The 18,926-nt window shown below is 60.3% G+C and overlaps 1 protein-coding gene across 1 annotated transcript; it reads left to right on the top strand.

Moving 5' to 3' along the window:
* The first annotated feature begins 1,347 nt into the window (after positions 1–1,347).
* On the top strand, positions 1,348–18,714 carry ARL8A (ADP ribosylation factor like GTPase 8A). Its single transcript, XM_054395931.1, has 7 exons — positions 1,348–1,470; positions 13,050–13,130; positions 13,845–13,918; positions 15,714–15,807; positions 17,305–17,372; positions 18,462–18,532; positions 18,665–18,714. The coding sequence occupies exons 1-7, from the start codon at positions 1,348–1,350 to the stop codon at positions 18,712–18,714; spliced, it is 561 nt and encodes a 186-aa protein (XP_054251906.1).
* The last annotated feature ends 212 nt before the right edge of the window (positions 18,715–18,926 follow it).

Raw genomic sequence — 18,926 nt, 5'->3', positions numbered from 1 at the left:
TCCCATTACTGAAAGGAAGCAGCAGGTGGATGAGGTCCCCTGTGGGGTCCCCTCACGCCACAGGGCACCTCCCATCGGGTCACCTCCAGGTCACCCTCATCTCATCTGTTAGTGTCTGCTGTGTCTTGGAGCTGGGGTCCCTGCTGGGACCTCCCCACTGCCACATGGTCATGTGGCCATGTCTCAGGCAGGTAGTAACAGGGGGACAGGGCCATGGGCTGCAGTGGGGCTGGAGGGCAGGGGAGCAGACCCATGGTCTGACCTAGCCCTGCTGTGGGTGCCAGGGAGCCCTGTGGGACCCCTGGGTGCACAAGGGAGCTGGGGTCCAGTGGAGGAGACACACGAGGTACAGGATTGGGGGTCTGGCCAGCTGGCATGGCTGGAGGAGGCAGGTGCCAGCTGCTGCAGAGCCTCTGTCCTAGGGTGCAAGACACATGCCAGCCAGTGTCAGGTGTCAGACAAATGCTGCACAGTGCAGACTGCCAGGGCTCACTGAGTGCAGAAGGGCACAGCAGTAGCACGGATGCTGGCTGTAGAAGGCACAGGATTCAGGAAGGTGCAAGGACTGCAGGGTGTAGGGGTGGCACTGGGGACACAGGGGTGCCAGGGGCAGGGCCATAGGAGGTGCCGGTTGCCCATAGTGCAGGGTGCTGGAGTGCAGGCTGCCCGGGGTGCAGGGGGTGCCCGGGGTGCAGGATGCCCGGGGTGCAGGGGATGCCCGGGGTGCGGGGTGCAGGGGGTGCCCGGGGTGCAGGATGCCTGGGATGCAGGGTGGCCGGGGTGCAGGCTGCCCGGGGTGCAGGGGATGCCCGGGGTGCAGGCTGCCCGGGGTGCAGGGAGTGCCCGGGGTGCAGGGGGTGCCCGGGGTGCAGGATGCCTGGGATGCAGGGTGGCCGGAGTGCAGGGTGGCCGGGGTGCAGGGTGCAGGGGGTGCCGGACGTTCGAGGTGCAGGGAGTGCCCGGGGTGCAGGCTGTCAGGCCGGAGCGGCGGTGTCCCGCCTGCTGCAGAGCGTCCTCCTTTCCGGCAGGGGGCGGCAGTGGCGGCGTCGACGGGAGGTGCGCGGGCCCCACCCGGCGCGCGCAGGGCGGCGCGCGGCGGTGCGGCAGGAGGCGCGCGGACAATACTGGGGCGGCGGCGGCGGCTCGGCCTCAATCGGCTCGGCCCGGACACGCTCGGCCCCGCTCGGCTCGGCTCGGCCCCGCTCGACTCGGCCGCCTCTTGGCTAGGCTCGGCCCCGCCCCGGCTGTTCCCGCTCGGCTCGGCCCCGCTCGGCTCAACTCGGCCCGGCTCGGCCCCGCCCCGGCTGTCCCCGCTCGGCTCGGCGCGGCGCGGCCCGGCCCGGCACCATGCTGGCGCTCTTCAACAAGCTGCTGGACTGGTTCCGGGCGCTGTTCTGGAAGGAGGAGATGGAGCTGACCCTGGTGGGGCTGCAGTACTCGGGCAAGACCACCTTCGTCAACGTCATCGCGGTGAGCGCGACTGCACCCCGCCCAGCCCCCTCCGGGGCGCAGCGGTGCCCCGCGGGGGGCTCTGCTTTGGGCTACGGGCGCTTCAGCCCTGCTCCTGGCACCCTCTCCGTGCACCTCCATCTTGCACACCTCCGGTTGTTCCCCGGGATCGCTCCGCCCTATTGTACCCGAGCCCAGAAATGCATTTGAGGGGTGGGGGGCGCGGGCTGGGGGCGCAGGGCCCGGGTGGGCAGTGGGGCGCAAGCTGCAGGCTCAGCAGCACCGGCAGGGCCCGGGCAGACCCCAGCGTTTGCTCCCCGCATCCCCGGTGCAAGGCGCGGCGGTTCGGGGGCCGCAGCCGGAGCAGGCCCCGGGTGGGATCCAGCACTCGCCTGCCTTTCTCAGCCGGGCTGGGTCCCCCTGGGTGGCTGCCGCCGCCCGGGGTTGCGGGAGCCCTGCCCCGGGAGCTGGGGATGCCGCTGCTCTCGGCCCCTCGGCGGCAGGCGCTTTGTCATCGCCGGGCCCCGCCGCAGGTGTGGCCTCATGAGGACCCTGCCAGGCTCGGTGCCACCAGGGTTGGTAGCTCGGTGGCTACGGTATGAGGTTCTTTGTCCTGTGACATTCGTCCCTTCCTCGGCCAGCACCGAGCAGCAGCCTTTTGTGGGTTCCCAGGGTGCTGTTTCAGCGGCTTGAGCTTTGCTCCCCGACAGGGCAGTGACCCCCACACTGAGGACCCGTCAGCCCTGGACTCTTCCCAGCTGAGCTCCTTCATCCACGGGGCCCCCATATCTGCAGGAACTGGAGCTGGGCCCTGGGTGCTGAAGGCCAGGGAGTGGTTGCACCCATGGGGATGCTCTGTGGAGTCTTCCTTCTGGCTGTTGGGGCTGCTCTCCTCTGCCCGAGATGTGAGGCTGTGAGGTGGGAGCTGCCTGTGGGGCGGTCCTGAAGGGGCAGTCACACCCAGGGGGATTTCACGGAGGAGGGTCCCTGTCCCGGTGCCCCTATAGCCTCCCTGCTCTGTGCACGTTGGGTGTCTGCTCCAGAGCCAAGAGAGTTGTTTCTGCTTGCTCCGGGCACTGGACACTGTGGGGCCGTCAAAGGTCATTTTGCAGCTAATTTGGAGGCTTCCTTACACTGCAGCAGTGCTCCCTAGGAGGATCCTTTGGTCTGGGTGCTGCAGGGACAAAAGTGCCCAGTGGCAGGGGGAGATGCTCCTTGGAGATGGTGGTGCTCTGGCTCTTGAGCTGCTTTGCAGGGAGTTCCTTCAGGTCTCCTGCTGGCTCTCCCAGGGAGCTCTGTGGCTGTGTGACAGTGACCATGAGCAGCAGCCCTTTGTGGGGGTGACTTTGGCCCTGCTGTTTGCATGTTTAATGCTCCTTTTGTGCAGTCCCATGTTGGGACAAGATGTGGTGGTGCCACGTGGGCTAGTCCTGCTCCAGCCCCACCAGACACTTGCTGGCCTGTTAATAGCAGCACAGGCAGCATTAAAAATAGAGCAGTAATTTAGCTCTTCTAAAGCAACCAGGTAAGCTTTAAAGGGTGATGGAGCCTTGGCCCAAACGTGCTAGGCTGTTCTGCCTGCACAGGGCTGGAGGTCACTGGGCATGGTCCTCACCCTCTCGCAGTGGCTCCCTTACCAGCCTGGCCCCTCGCAGGCCTCCTCCTCTCCCAGCCATGTCTGCAGCAGAGGTGGCTCAGCATGGCCTTTGCTGGGGTTCCTGCTCCACTTCATACCTAGCAAATGTTCTGTGTGCAAGGCTTCACCTGCAAGACCTGGACATGAGTAGACATAAGACTTTGTGCTTAGGCATCATTGCTGGTGTAAGGAAAAGTGACATCCAGGAACTGCTGAAGCTCTCGAGGGAAGCTCTCCATGCGTGGGCTGAGGCTGGCTTCATGGCCTGCTGGTGTAGCAGGAGGTCAGTGGTTGGGTGTTTAACATCCCTGTGAGGCAGTCAGACTCAAGGTGCTGAGCTCTGCTGCAGCTTTGTCTCTGGAGTTATTTGGAAAGTTCAGATTTTGTTGCAGGTGCACAACAAGCAGAGGCAGTGACCTCCAGAGGGGAGCCTGTGGGGAAGGGCTAGGTAAGGACAGCTGAATAACATGAGATGGAAAGCCTCAACTCAGCAGGAACTGCATGGGAAGTGCTTGAGCTTTAAGGGGATGTAATGGGAAATGGCTGGGATTTGGGATTTGGGCTTGGGGACAAAGCTGACCTGAAAAGTATCAGATTTGGGCATTGTTGGAACAGTCTCCCACAAAGTCTCCCATGATGCCATCAGTGCTCCCCAGCCTTGGGGCTGCAGCTGCTCTGAGAGGGCTGCTGCCATCCTTGTCTTCCAGGATTTTTAAATGGAATCCAGTTGCTGGGAAGTTTGGAGGGTTTCCTGCAGCAGCTCAGAGCTGTGGCCATGCTGGGAGAAGGCTTTGCTGAAGGCAGCCACGACTTGGAGGCAGAATGACACCTCCTGGCTCACCTGGCTGTGTTTTTTTTGGTCAAGGCTCATTTTTTTATTCCTTGGCTGTCAGGAGCTGGAACTCAAAGTCCTGCATTCAAGGAGGGGTGAAAGGCTGTAAAACACATCTGGACCTGGTTTTAACCTGAAGCCAGAGGGCTTTCAGCTGCCTTGTCCTCAGTCTGTGGGGATGAGAGCGAGACCCTGAGTGTCTCGAGAGCGCTTCAGTGGGTGCTAGGCTCAGAACCCATCAGTGCAGAACATGTTTAAAACAGGAGAATGTTCTGCTGCTCTTGGTTCAACATTGCACATCCCAGCAGTGCTAGAGAGCCTTCCAAGGGAGAGAATGCAGGCCTAGGTGTCTGACCTGCATGGTGGGGGGAGCTGGGACGCATTCCCATGCTTGTGCCCTGCTCAGAGAGTGTTCAAAGCAATGCTGCAGGAGGGATCCACATCAGCCTTGTACGTGGCACCAGGTAGGGTGATGGATGCACAGATGCCTCCTGACAGCAGCTTACAGGACCACAGGACCCAGTGCCTGCTCCCAGCTGTACCCAGGGAGCCACTGTCCCCACCACTGTGACCCTTCTTGCCAGGATGAACTCCAGTGCCTGAGCCTGAAAGGGAAAGCAGAGTCTGCAAGGTGTCCAGGGGTTGCAGGGGATGCAGAGGAGAGAGGTGCTGGTGGAGATGCTGAGAGAGGAGTAAGGAGATCTTCTGATGCATTTTCAGTGTGCTGTGTCTCCCAGATGTGCCTCTTCATGGGGTCTGGCAGGGCCAGGATGGAGTAGGAGGTGAGCTTTGGGCCTTGTGCTGGATTGGTCATTTGCCTCCAGAGCAGAGCTTGGGGCTGCTGCTGCTGCCCCTGAGCTCCATAGAGCAGAAGGTGGTAGGCAGGGTTTCTTGGGGCATTCTCCATGTTTTTGGCAGAAAGGGAGCTGCCTGGAGCAGAGCTTGCCTTGCAGCTGCAAGCTGTGCTGGCATCAGCCAAGGAGAAATGGACAGCAGAGATTCCCCAGGATCAGAGCATCACAGAGGGGTTGGAATTGAAAGGGACCTTTAAACCTCATCTAGTCCAAATCTTGCAGTGAGCAGGAACATCTTTAACTGGATCTGGGTGCTCAGGGCTCTGTCCAACCTGACCTGGAATGGGGCTTCTACCACCTCCCTAGGCAACCTGGGCCAGTGTTTCACCACTTGTTGTAAAAGCTTTCTCCCTTGTCTCCAGTCCAAGTATCCCTCTTTGAGTTCAAACCATCTTCCCTTGTCCTGTCACAGCAGGCCCTGCTGAAAGTCTGTCCCCAGCTTTCTTCTGCCCCCTTTAAGCACTGCAAGGCCACCAGAAGGTGTCCCTGGAGCCTTCTCCTCCCCAGGCTGCACAACCCCAACTCTCTCAGCCTGGCCTCCCAGCAGAGCCCTTCCAGCCCTGCCAGCATTGCTGTGGCCTCCTCTGGCCCTGCTGCACCAGGTCCCTGTCTGTGCTGTGCTGAGGACTCCAGAGCTGCCCCAGCACTGCAGGGGAGGTCTCAGCAGAGCACAGCAGAGGGGCAGAATCCCCTCCCTGCCCCTGCTGCCCACACTGCAACATCCCTAAGTCCTCCACAGGGCTGCTCCCCAGCTCTTCATCCCCAGCCTCACCTTGTGCTTGGCCTTGCTGAGCCATGGCTTACAGGGACTCACTGTGCTTGTGCAGGTCCCTCTGGATGCCACCCCTCACATGCCAGCTGCACCACTCAGCTCGGTGCCACCTGCAGACTGGGTCCCACTGTGTGCCCTTGGTGAAGAAGTCAAACAGCTGTTCTCCCTGTGGACACTGGTCCCAGTATGCACAAGTGGTGCCTCAGGGTAAGTTACATTGTCCAGAGCAGAAACATAAGGAGGGCTGAAGGACTTGACCAGGCTCATCCAGGCTGGCAGTGGCACCATCTTGCTACTGCTTGGCAAGAAGCAGAGCAGCACTGCTGGGACCAGTCTGGATTAACATCTTCATCAGTGACATGGACAGTGGCACTGAGGCACCCTCAGCACCAAGCTGTGTGGTGCTGCTGACACACTGGAGGGAAGGGATCCATCCAGAGGAACCTGGGCAGGCTGCAGAGCTGGGCCCAAGCCAACCTCATGAGGTTCAACAAGACCAAGGGCAAGGTCCTGCAGCTGGGGCAGAATAATCCCAGGCACTGCCATAGGCTGGGCAGGGACTGGCTGGAGAGCATCCCTGAAGGAAAGACCTTGGGGGTGCTGGGGGAAGAGAAGCTCAATAGGAGCCAGCAGTGAGCACTTGCAGCCCAGAGAGCCAAGCAGAGCCTGGGCTGCAGCAGGAGAAGTGTGGCCAGCAGGGCCAGGGAGGGGATTCTGCCCCTCTGCTCAGCTCTGCTGAGACCACACCTGGAGCTCTGTGTCCAGTGCTAGAGCCTCTGTTCCAGGAAGGATCTGGAGGGGCTGGAAGGTGTCCAGAGAAGGGTCACAAGGATGAGCAGAGGGCTGGAGCTGCTCTGCTCTGGAGACAGTCTGAGAGAGTTGGGGTTGTGCAGTCTGGAGAGGAGAAGGCTCCCAGGAGACCTTCTTGTGGCCTTCCAGGATCTGAAGGGGGCTCCAAGAAAGCTGGGGAGGGACTTTTTAGGCTATCAGGGAGTGATAGGACTGGGGGGGATAGAGCAAAACTAGAAGTGAGGAGAGTCAGATTGGATGTCAGGAAGAAGTTCTTGCCCATGAGGTGGTGAGAGACTGGCAGAGGTTGCCCAGGGAGGTGGTGGAAGCCTCATCCCTGGAGGTTTTTGCAGCCAGGCTGGAGGTGGCTGTGAGCAACCTGCTGTGGTGTGAGGTGTCCCTGCCCATGGCAGGGGGGTTGGGACTGGCTGAGCCTTGAGGTCCCTAGAACGGGGGTTGGGCCTGGTTTGTCTGCTCAGGCTTCCCTACAAAACACCTCAGCACTGTGGCAGGTCTTTCCTGTTCCTGCCACACAGCCCAGAGTGCAGCAGAGAAGCATCCTGGCCTTGCACAAGGCTTCTGAGGGCTCTATGGGAGCAAACCTGGGACACAGAGGGATAAGGGGATGCTAAGGGTCCATTGCATGGGCACAGGTCAGTCTGTGTCTGGCCATGCCCTGTGCTGCACTGTTCTGCACAGCTGCATTTCTGGCAGTTCCCCTGGGTGAGGATCTCCATCTGCTGTGTGTCTGGGACTGAGCACCAGCAGCTGGGCTGCAGAGCAGGGTTCAGAGACCGCTTGTCCCTGGTGCAGGCCCCAGCCATGCCTACAACTCACTGTGGTGTCCTCCCTGACTGGTTGGTGCTGGCATCACACTGTGCCCAGGTGAGGGTTTGGGGGCTGCCATGTCCCTGCCTGGGCTTTGCTGGCACTGGGGCTGAGCCAGGTGTGGAAGCCTCTGCCCAGCCCCACGTGTCCCACGGCGTGGGTGAGAGCCCTGGCACAGCCTGAAAAACCTGAGTGGAGGTCTTGAATCCCCCCTGAGCATAGCCAAGACCCTGGACATGGCAAGCACCTGCTGATTAAGGAGTGTTGCAGTCATGTTTGTAAATGAGTGCCTGGCTTGGAGGCTGCCCAGAAGGTGTCAGACTGCCAAGGTGCAGGGCAGCAGGAGCCTCGGGCAGCCTTGGGCTGGAGATCTCTGGCCTGCCAAAGCAGGGCTGCCTTGGAGATGGATCCATCTTTGAAGAACCAAGGACTGGTGGCTGTGGGGAGCCTGTGAGGTCTTCAATCTCTGCCTGCTCCTTACAGCAGCTGCTGGCCTCTGCTCTGGAGCCCATTGTCTGAGGGGCCCTGTTTGGGTGTCCCCAAGCAGCTCTTCAGCCCTTGCCCCTGCAGCAAAGCTCTGTGCTGCTGGGGAGGATGTGGTAGGGCTCTGTCCTTATGCACTCCCCAGAGGCCCAAGGGAGGAGCTGGTGCCTGAGAACCTCCTGGGAATGAGCAGGGTCAAGCTGGGCACAGGCTCAAAGCTTGGCAGCTGTGCCTGATGGACCTGGGCTTGGGTGCTCACTGCTTCAGAAGGTCAAGGACTCAGGCATTGGGAGCTGATGGCTCTGCAGGCTTGCACCTGAGGACAGATGGCCAAGGAGCAACCTCCTGTATATTCTCTGGCCTGGTAGCAAAAGTCCACCAGCTACAGCTTCATGAAAGGTTTGTCCCTGTCCCCAGCTCTCTGTGCCTGCAGCCAGTGCTTGTGTCTCCATTGCTCTTTTTCTGGGTTTCTTTTTTTGGTTTGTTTTTAATGGAACAGCCCAAGGCAGTCCTCATGTCCTCTAAAGGTGGGGAGCATAGCAGCAGTGCTTTAGCTCCAGCCTTCAGTGTCCCTCCTTTTTAGTTACTGCCACAGAATCTCCTGGTTGGAAAAGACCTTCAGTGCTCAGGTCCAGCCATACCCAGCACCTCCCTGTGCTCAGACCATGGCCCAGGCTCCTCATCCTGATGTCTCTTAAACACCTTCAGGGATGGAGACTCCACCCCTGCCCTGGGCAGCCTGGGGCAGTGCCCCATGACCCTTCTGGTGAAGGAATTGTTCCTAAGGTCCAACCTGACCCTCCCCTGGTGCAGCTTGAGGCCATTTCCTCTCCTCCTGTCACTTGTTCCCTGGGGCCAGGCTCCAGCCTCCATTCAGGGAGCTGTAGAGAGCAGTGAGGTCTTCTCTCAGCCTCCTCCAAGCTGAACACCCCCAGCTCCCTCAGCTGCTCCTCACAGGACTTGTGCTCCAGACCCCTCACAGCCTCACTGCCCTTCTCTGGACACCTTTCAGCAGCATCTCAGTGTCTTGTGAAGGGCTCAGAACAGCACATGGTAGTTGGGTGTCAGTGTTTAAGGTTTCAGGACAGAATTTGCATTACCTCTCCTCTCCCCCTCCCCACTCAGGCCCCATGGTTGCTCTGGCAGTTGTCCTGGACCTTCCTCTCCCTCCAGCAGCCACTTTCTCCCCTGGCGTCTCCTTGGCTCTGTGCCATCTGGGCTGTGCTGCAGTGCTGAAGGAGCAGAAGCAGCCCAAGAGTTTTCCTTTGTTGCTGAGAAGCTTTGGATGAGAGAAGCTGAGCTTTAGTGCCTGCTCTGCCACCAGAGCCCTTGGGTTCATTGCAGGGAGTGGGGTGGATGTGTCCTGGATCTGGCCTGGCTCCCTGGGCATACTGGCAGCACTGCTCTCCCTGGCATCCTCTTGGCTCCAAAGTCAGCTGGCCTGTGACCTGGATGCCATCCACAGGCCTGTCCTCAGATCCCATTTTTGCCATTGAGATAAGAGAATCCTGAAGAAGTTCTTCACAAGGAGGGTGCTGAGACGCTAATGCAGGCTGCCCAGGGATCTGGTGGAGGCCCCACCCCTGGGGACATTCAAGATCAGCCTTGATGTGGCCCTGGGCAGCCTGCTCTAACTGGGGATGTATCTGCTGCCTGCAGGGGGCTGGACAAGATGCCCTTGGAGGGTCCCTTCCAGCCCAGTGCTCTCTGTGACTGTAGGCCAGGGTGAGTTGTGTGAGGGAGGGCAGCAGAGCCCTGCTGCAGCTGCAGTGGTGCCACCAGGAGCAAGGCCAGGAGGGCCCCTGGGGGTGCACCATGCTGAAGGCGTGGGAGGGTGAATGCCCAAGCTGAGGGAAGCTGCAGAGCCAGCCCCTGTGTCCTGACTGCAGGTGTGGGTGGTGACACCATCTGCTCTGGGGTGCCCAGCCCTGGCCCCACAGCTCTGCTTGCCCAGCTCTGGCTGTTGGGCTGCCCATGGCATTGGGGTCTGGCCAGCACAGGTCCCTATGGTGATCCCTCTGCACAGGTTTGGAAATGAGCAGAGGATTTGGGGCAAAACTTGAGATTGTCTCATCCAAAGACCTGTGTGGCTCCTCCTTGCTGCCAGCTCTGGGGTGGCTCCATCCCACCCAGTTCCAGGTGGCAGTCTCCCTTCCCAGGTCTCAAGGTTCCTTGACAGGGCTGTGCTGTGCTTGGGGACAGCCCTGTGCCCTCCAGTGCCTTCTGTAGGGGCATGGCTCCATGCCGTGGGTGCCCTGTGGTGCTCAGAGCCCCAAAGAGCTGTAGGACCCTGTGTCAGAAGGAAGCATTGTAAAAGCTTGCCTTGAATTTGGCTTCCCCCCCTCCCAAATTTGGTATCTGCTTGCCAGGTGTCCATCTGTGAGGCTGCTGGGGCTCAGGTGGGCACTGTGAGAGGTGCCAGGGAGCTGGATGAGCACAGGCTCTGCTTGGGCTGCCCTGGGGACTGAAGGGGCAGAGACTCTGCAAACAAAGCCTCTGTTGCCAGGTGCTCCCACCTCGTGCTGGGCACTGAGCTGCTCCTGGGGGTGGGATGAGGAGGTGGTGAGTGAGCAGCTAAGCCCTAAGCCTCCTGTGGTTCTCTGGGGTGGAACTCAGAGGGTTTGGCAGGGACTGGGTGGTGCCCTGCAGCAGGAGGCACCTGCAGGAGCATGAGCCTGGGTGGTTTGGGGCATGCTCCAGCTGCAGATGGGAGCCATCCAGCCTGGGGCAGGTTGGGCATCTGCCTCCACCTCATGCTCTGGTGGAGATGTGACCTGAGATGGGCAGAGGCCAAGCCTTTGGTGCTGCCATCTCCAGTGCCCAGGAAGTAGCTCGTTTGGAAGCACCTGGGGCTGCTGGGCTGCTAACCAGCCAACAGCAGCAGGCCACATCCAAGCCATGCCAGCCTGTGCTAGGGCAGAGGGACAGCTGCCTGGCCACAGCCAGGGGCAGGGCCTGGCCACCTGGCAAATGCTGTGTGGAGGCTGAGCCTGTTTCTTTGCCAGTGAGCCGTGGCCCTGGTGCTGGCCAAGCAGGGCACAGTGGCTGAACTGGCAGGTGGTGTGGTGCCCATGCCCATGTAGCAGAGGGTGAGGCTCAGAGTGAGCTGGGGGCACTGCTCATGCTGCAGAACCTGATGCTGGCCACCTCTCCCAGTACAGCCAACTGGGAAGTAGTGGGGCTGGGCAGGGAGGTGAAAAGTCTTCTGGGCAGGGCACAGAGGCAGGGTGCTGAGGAGAGCCTGGCAAAGCCCAGCCATGAACCAGCCTGCAGAGTCCTGCTGAGGCTTAGCTACAGAATCCCCCTTGCCTGCAGGGCTCTTGTGCCTCCCCAGCATCCCATTGCCAAGGGAGCAGTGCAGCTGGGCCTCATCTGCAGGGGATTGTGGCCTGGGGGCTGTGTCACCAGCATGTGTCCAGTGAAGCCTTTGCACTCCTGGCTGGGCTCTCCCTGACATCAGAGGTGCAGGGGCTGGTTGAAGATGTGTCAAAGGCACTGGTGTCCAGGATGGTTGGGGAGGAAAGAGGGCATGTCACACTGGCATCATGCAAAGCTGGCAAGGCTTTTGGAGGGCAGCTGATGCAGAAGCAGCTTGGCATGTTGGAGTGCTGCCACAGATGCCAGGACAGCAAGGACCAGGTGCAAATCCTAGACCATGAGTGTTCTGGGCAGTATGGGTGGGGTGGTGGTCTTGCCCTTGGCCATGGGCAAGCTGGAGGCAGGCACTGTCTTAGCAAGGCTGTGCCCTGCTGGCAGAGGCTGCTCCTTCCATGGGGTGGCAGAGGAGCCTCCTGCAGCCCATCCCTTCCTGGAAGCAGAGTCAGCAGCCATGAGCCCTGCTGTGGGCTGGGACCAGTGGAGCTGCCTGTAGCCTGTGAGAGCTCCTCAGCAACTGTTCTCCATTTGACCTCCAGTCCAAGCCTGACCGTTCCTTAGCCCCTGGGGTTTGGAGCCAGGCTGTGTGCTGACCTGCAGTGTGCAGGAACTGTGCCCTGCTGGCCAGTGGTGCAGGGACTCCTGCCTGCTTCCTCCCCCCTGCCCTTCCCTGCCAGGCCCTGCTGTGGTTTCTGGGTGTCCTGTGGCTCGGAGCCCCCTTGGCTGCTGGGCTTTGCTGATGGCTGCAGAAGGGAAATGAGAAGGGGAAGTGGCACATGTTGCAGAGCCCTTGGAAGAAGTCAGGAGGAGGCTGAGGACTGGCTGCTGTGGTGGGTCTGGAGGAGCTGTTGGCTCAGCAAGGCACAAAAATTCTGCTTGTCAGAAAATGGCTTTGTTTGCCTTCCCCTTTTGAGGTTTGTGTTAGCTGTAAGAACCCTCAGGAAAGTCCCAGAGAAACCAAGGCTCTAAGCCAGGAAAGGGTTGCTGGGGTGAGTTTGGCTGCAGCTGGTAGTTCCTGCAGGCTTCTGGCACTGGTGGCCAAAAGCCGCAGTGCTGCATTATCCTGGGTACCAAACCTTCCTCTGTTGCCTTCCCTGGCAGGGCCCTTTGCAGGGATGCATTTAAAAAGCAAGGAAGAGAAACCTGAGTCCCAGTGAGGCTGCTGCCAGGGGCAGAGGCTGAAGGGCTGTGGCAGCTCCTGCCCCCTGCCCAAGGATGCCACATCACTGCTGGGGCTACCTGGAACATCCCTGCTCAGCCCTGGAGCATCCTGCAGCAGTGGAGTTTGAGCAGCAGGCTGGAAGGTGGGGGTGGCTTTAACAGAGCAGCTCAGCCCTGTCCCACAGCTCAGCAGGCACTGGGGCTCTGCAGGTCTGCAGGGGTTTTTGTCTGTCCCATCAGTGTGGCTCTGAGCTGTGCTGCTAGAGAAAAGGTGCTGGCATCTCCTGGGGAGCAGAGGCAACACTTTGTGTCCCCCATGCCACCCAGCACCAGCACTGGCCCTCATGCACAGGCAGGGTGCAGGAGAGCAGAGGACACTGGGCTTGGGCTGGGCTGTGAATGATCTGAAGCAGGAGACAAGCCATAGCTCCTCGGCTGGAAAGGAGGCAGTGCCCAGGTGGCTTCCTGCACCCTGCCAGCAGGGTTTGCAGCAGAGGTTTGGGACTGGCACTGCTGACCTGAGACCATTTCAGTGGTCAGGGTCAGCCTGCTCCCACGAAGGGCTTGGGAATCCCACCTGGAAAGGGCTGGGTTAGGTGAGCCTCCAGCACCCCAGCAAGACAGCAGTGGGGCTGGGGCTGGCAGGTCACTGCAGGGCTGGGGACCTCACCAGGGCACCCTGTGCCCCCTGCAGCAGCAGCATTTCCATGCTGCAGGCATTTTGTCTCCTGGGTTGGAATTCTGCTCCTGGAGTGGCCCAGGGCGGGAGGGTTGTGTGATGCTGCTGCAGAGCTGGCAGAGCACTCAGGGCTTGGGCAGGCTGGCAGGGGTTCCATGCCCTCTGACACTGGTTCCCCTTGCTCCTTGCAGTCAGGCCAGTTCAATGAAGACATGATCCCAACAGTGGGCTTCAACATGAGGAAGATCACCAAGGGGAATGTTACCATAAAGGTGAGGAGCAGAGGGTGCTGCTGGCTGGGGCTCTTGGGATGTGGAGTGGAGGAGGGTTGGTGAGCCTGCTGCTGGAGGGTGAGGGATGCCAGCAGCCCCAGCTGGGAGATCTGCGTTAGGCTGCTGCAGGTACCCAGCAGAGGTGGTGGGAAGGGGGAGGAGGTCCAGACCTCTCTGGTAAGAGCCAGTCTGGGCTGCAAAGTCAGAGACTTTCTTCTGCCTCTGGTTTACACACTCAGGGATGTGGTCACTTTGCTGAGGGTGGGAGCTCTGGGGAAAATCAGGCCATGGCTTGCAGTGGTGGCCTCTGCCTTGAGAGCAAAGAGGAAATTTCTGCTCTTTCTGGAGCTTTCAGTGGCCCCAGGTTGAACTGGGAACAGCAGTGAGGCAGGCTTCAGAAGCTGGCTGGGGGTCTCTGCCTGCAGCAAAAATGTTCCTGAGAGCTTTCTGAGTGCTTTGAAATGGTAGCAGGAGGTGTGCTGGGCGTGGGGAGGACTGCCCCAGCTTGGACCAGGGACACATTGCAGGAGGTGTTCCACACCCTGCAGCTGCCCTTCCCAACAGGTCCTTTCTTTGCCAACTCAGGAGCCTCCTCGTGAGGTTTGAGCCACAGAGGAGGGATGGGGTGGGTCTGGTGCATGTCCTGTGCTCTGCCAGGCAGCTGTGTGGGGCAGGGCAGCATGGTGGAGTAATGCCAGCTTCTCCCTGTCACAGCTCTGGGACATCGGAGGCCAGCCAAGGTTCCGCAGCATGTGGGAGCGATACTGCCGTGGCGTCAGTGCCATCGTGTGAGTGCCCCTGCCAGCCCCTGCCCCGCCAGCCCCCTGCCCCGCCAGCCCCCTGCCCTGACAGCCCCCTGCCCTGACAGACCCTGCCCCGCCAGCCCTCTGTCCTGCCAGCCGCTGCCCTGCCAGCCGCTGCCCTGCCAGTCCCCTGCCCCGCCAGCCCCCTGCCCCGCCAGCCCTCTGCCCTGCCAGCCCCCAGCCAGCCCCTGCCAGCCCCTGCCAGCCCCCAGCCATGCCAACCCTGGACACCTGTGTTGGCAGTTGAGATACTTCCCCTGGCACTGGAGCTCCCAGGAACTCTGAGCCCTGTGCAGCCAGGTCCCTGCCCTCCCCTTCCAGCACCTCTCAGCCCAGCTCTGTTCCTTGGATCTTGCCTTCCAGGCTCCTGTGCTGCACATTACTGCAGGGGCTGAACAGAGGCCCCAGAGTGACTCAGCCCTTTGCAAGAGCCTGGTCCCAAGGCTGGCTTGCAGCAGCATGTTCCCAGGCCATGGTGTTTGAGTGCTGCTGGATGAGTCTTGTGCTGAGAGAAGTCTTCAGGCAGTGCCTGCTCTTGACTGTCAGCAGCTCTCTGAGTGCCCCCAAACCCTGCAGTAATGCAGTTCCAGGGAGTCCAGGCTGGGCATAAGCCTGGCCAGATGCTCCTGGCAAGCAGGATGCCTGCTCCAAGGATAAGCATTTCCCCAGTCAGAAAGTCAGATTTAGGTGACCCTCCCCGGCTGACCATGCCCTGGCATTTTGGAGGGCTGGATTTCTGTCCTGCCCTTCCTTCTGACAGGTGAGGAGGAGTGAGGCAGCACTTGTGCCTGCTGCTGGGACAGCAGTGCCTGATTGTCACTGTGCTGGGACACGTCCTTGGCACTTCCTGTTACAGTGGATTTTGCTGGGAATGTCAGAATCCTGTGCTTGTCACTGCCTCCTTCCACAAGTGTAATTTTTCCATCTGGTTGAGAGGAGCCTGTGGCCATCCAGGTCTTGCTGCAGACACCTTCCTCACTTCATGTCCCTTGGCTCTGCCTTCTGCCCCCCTGCCTCAGCCTGAAGGCAGTGCCTGGGCCATGCCTTTGTGCTCTCCCTTGGCCCCCCTGGACTCAGCTCCCTGTGCTCACAGCTTCAGCAGCTCTTCCTTGACACCCCTCACAGGGCCTGCTGCAGCTTGTTGGTGTCTCTCACCTTTTCTCTGCCAAGTGCTTGGTCTCTGGAATAAAGCTGCTGGAACAGTTACTCTCCCCAGCTTTGGCTTCACTTGCATCTTTGGGTGGACCTCAGTCCCTCCCTGCACCTCCCCTGTGCTCAGAGCAGGCACTGCTGGCTGCTGCCTTCACCTGCTCTTTGCTGCATGCCCACTGCCTGGGATTGCTCCCATCAGGAGGACAAACAGGTCCTTGCCCCTCTCAAGTCTACATCTTCTCTTCTGCACCTTCTCTTGCCTTCTCCCCTCATCCTCTGCTCTGGCTGTCTGCATAGGAGCTGCCATGAGCCTTGCCGGGGCTCTCAGGGGCAGCCTCTGGCTTGCAGCTTCTCCTGCCTAGGCAGCAGCTGGCCTTCTCCTGCCCACCATGTCCCTGCTGCCAGCAGAGTTGAGCCCTGTGGGGAGGGCTTCCCCCAGTCACCTGGGAGACATGAAGGGCCCTCAGCCCTTTTCCTTCCTTGGCAAAAGGGATCCTGGGGGAGGATTCTGTTCCCATCACCACACACTGGCCTAGGAACCAGCATGGTTTGATGGCAGCACAAACCTCAGCACAGCAGCAGGGCATCAGGCCCCTGGCACCGCTCAGGCCTGTCCCTTCCCTTGCAGGTACATGGTGGATGCTGCAGACCAGGAGAAGATAGAGGCCTCCAAGAATGAGCTGCACAACCTGCTGGACAAACCACAGCTGCAGGGCATCCCGGTGAGCTGCTGCCTGCATCCAGCCCCTCCTGCTCCTGGCCCCAGGCTGCTGCCTGGCACAGTGTGCAGCAAGGGGCTTGGATCTTCCCAAGTAGATCTGGGGAGGAAATCCCCTTCCCGTGCAGGGGTAGGAGGTGTCCCCATCCTCACTGCACTCCTGCAGGAGCTGGGACAGTGACACTTCCTGGCTCAGGGCTGGGCCAGCCAACAGGGGAGGGAGCTTTAGGAGAGACCAGAAAACCTCCATGGCTGAGATGTGTCCTCTTGCAAGAATTTGCACCTCATTTCTGGTGGGACATTAGGATCTCATCTCCTAGGAGAGCAGCTTCTGGGCTGTGACATCTGCATGAGGTGGGAGCAGTCTGTGTGCCAGGGCAGGATGCTTAGGGAGCATCCAAAGTTTGCTCTCTACAGCTCCTGAGAGGAGGTTGGAGCCAGGTGGGGGTTGGGCTCTGCTCCCCAGTCTCAAGTGATAGAAGGAGAGGAAATGTCCTGAAATTGTGCCAGGGGAGGGTTAGGTTGGAGAGGAGGAAAAATTTGTTTGCTGGAGGAGTGTTCAGGGATTGGAAGAGGCTGCCCAGGGAGGTGGTGGAGTCCCCATGGCTGGAGGTGTCCAAGCAAGGTGTGGCCATGGCACTTGGGGCCATGGTTTGGTGGCCATGGTGGGGTTGGGTTGGTGCTGGCCTGGATGATCTCAGAGGGCTTTGCCAACCCAAACCATTCTATGACTCCTTCATTAAAATGGAAATAAAAATTTAGAAATTTGCTCTTCCTTTGGGAGCTAATTGAGGCTCTTGCCACAGGTCCCAAATATTCACTGCCAGCTAAGTTAAGCTCCCACCATCACCAGCTGCATTTGCAGCCCTTCTGAGAGCTCTGTTTTGAGAGCAATACTCCAGATATGAGCCAGGGGTTGCCCCATTCCCCTCTTGCTCCCTAGCCCTGCTCACCCTGGACAGGTGGCCATGGTACTGCCCCTGGAAGCTGACAGCCCTGGGGTGCACTCCAGAGAGCTGCAGAGGCCTGCAGGGTGCCTGGTGGCCTGCAGGGCCTGAGAATACCTTTGTGGCTGTGAAAAGGCCTGAAAGAGAGCTCAGTGGATGGTGCAGGCAGCCCCTGCCAGGGCTAGGTGCCCACAGAGCATGTTCTGCTGGGCATCTCCACCTCCCTCCTGTGATAACCTCGGGGTTGGCCACACAAGACTCCTGGGAGAGCATCCAAGATGGCACCAGAGGTGCCAGTCAGTGCTCTGCAGGGAGCCAGCTTCTCAGTGGGACTCGGAGGGTACCCAGGAGATGCTGTGTGGGCTAATGAAGGCTGCTGATGGAAGTCCTATGCCTTTGGGTGCCCACAGGAGGGCTTTGCCTCGAGCACACCCGAGGGACGTGGCCAGGGCTGCCTGGCATCTCAAGCAGGGCCCACTTTTGGGTAGCAGAAGCAAGTTCCTACCTGGTATGGTGGCCAGAAGCTTCAGGTGTCCTCTCTGTCCCCCCTGCAGGTCCTAGTCCTGGGGAACAAGCGAGACCTGCCTGGTTCCTTGGATGAGAAGGAGCTCATTGAGAAGATGTAAGTGTGCTGGGGGCCTGGGCAGCCCTGCTGGGGCTGGCACAGAGTGACCTCCCTGGGCCTGCTGAGTGCCCACCAGCGTGGTCACCCTGCCATGCTCTGCCTGTACTTCTTCCCCAGCCAGGGTGGCATCACAGTGGGTGGGTTTGGCTGGCAGAGACAGGAGGCTGGAGACAAGGGCTGGTGGTGACATCTCCGTGCTTGTGGGGACAGGGAGGAGCTGGCAGCTGCTGATGCCATGGCTGGGTGCTGCATGCCACATGGTGGCGTTGGGGCCCAGCCCTGTGCTCAGTGGAGCTGGGCTCCTGTGTGGGTGCTGCTCCTGCCACCCTCTTGCTGCTCTGCCCAGTGCAGGCACAGTGCTCCTGGCAGCTTGGAGGCCAGGTCCTGCTCAGCAGGTGACACCTTCCATGTCCCTTATGCCACCACCCTTTTCCATGCCAGCATGTGGCCTCCTGCAGCCATCACAGCCTCCTGGGGCCTGGGGGAGCTGGGGACACTGTGCTGACTCACAGCACCTCTGCCTCCCCCTGCCCACCTGCTGAAGATCTGCCCTGGCCTGGGGGCTCCTCTGCAGCTCCACACTTCCAGCCCTGAGCTGCTCCCAGCCCCACCTTGCCTGGTCTCACTGCAGGGCTGAGCAGGCAGTTTGGGGAGGGAACATTTGTGCTCTTTGTGGCCAGGTTCTCCATGGGCTCAGTCCAAGGATCGTGGGCACCCTGTGCTGCTGCCCTCCTGCAGGTCCCTGGGAGCCTGACCTCTGCCCCTGCAGAGTGTCCCTCCCCCATCTCACAGCTGAGGGCCAAAGGGACTCACTAAAAGGCTGCCCAGAGGCAGCTCCTGGTTGCAGATGCTCCCCAGGGGCCTGCAACATGAGCTCCCTTCTGTCCTGCTCCCTTCTGTCCTGCTCCCTTCTCCCCCTCTGTCCATCTCACCCCCCTCTGTCCATCTCACCCCCCTCTCCTGCTCACCCCTCTCCTGCTCACCCCTCTCCTGCTCACCCCTCTCCTGCTCACTCCCCTCCTGCTCACTCCCCTCCTGCTCACTCCCCTCCTGCTCACTCCCCTCCTGCTCACTCCCTTCCTGCAGGAACCTCTCTGCCATCCAGGACCGAGAGATCTGCTGCTACTCCATCTCCTGCAAAGAGAAGGACAACATCGGTGAGTGGGGGTGGCTGGGGTGCTGGCAGGGCAGCCTGTGCCCATGGCAGCAGTGTGCCCAGGCTGTGTGCCCAGGCACAGGGGTGGGTGAGAGCCAGAGGAGAGGCTCTGAGTGTCCCCTTGCCTCTGCAGACATCACCCTACAGTGGCTTATCCAGCACTCGAAGTCCAGGAGAAGCTGAGGCCCTGCAGCCCGTGGCTCAGCCTGGGAAGATGCCATGGTCCAAGCCCCTGCCCCTCTTCTGCTCTGTCCCTCCAGCTCTCTCTCTAGATGGGTATTTTTAGGGGACCCCAGACTCCACTGGCATTGAGGTGGAGCCTTCATTTTTATTGTAAAGAAGCTGTTCCCCTGCCCCCGGCACAGTCCTGTCGTTGTCCTGTGTACACTCTCTGT

Source organism: Indicator indicator, chromosome 35 (assembly GCF_027791375.1).
Source record: "Indicator indicator isolate 239-I01 chromosome 35, UM_Iind_1.1, whole genome shotgun sequence".
Lineage (NCBI taxonomy): Eukaryota > Metazoa > Chordata > Aves > Piciformes > Indicatoridae > Indicator > Indicator indicator.
This window is presented reverse-complemented; position numbering and strand designations above follow the sequence as displayed.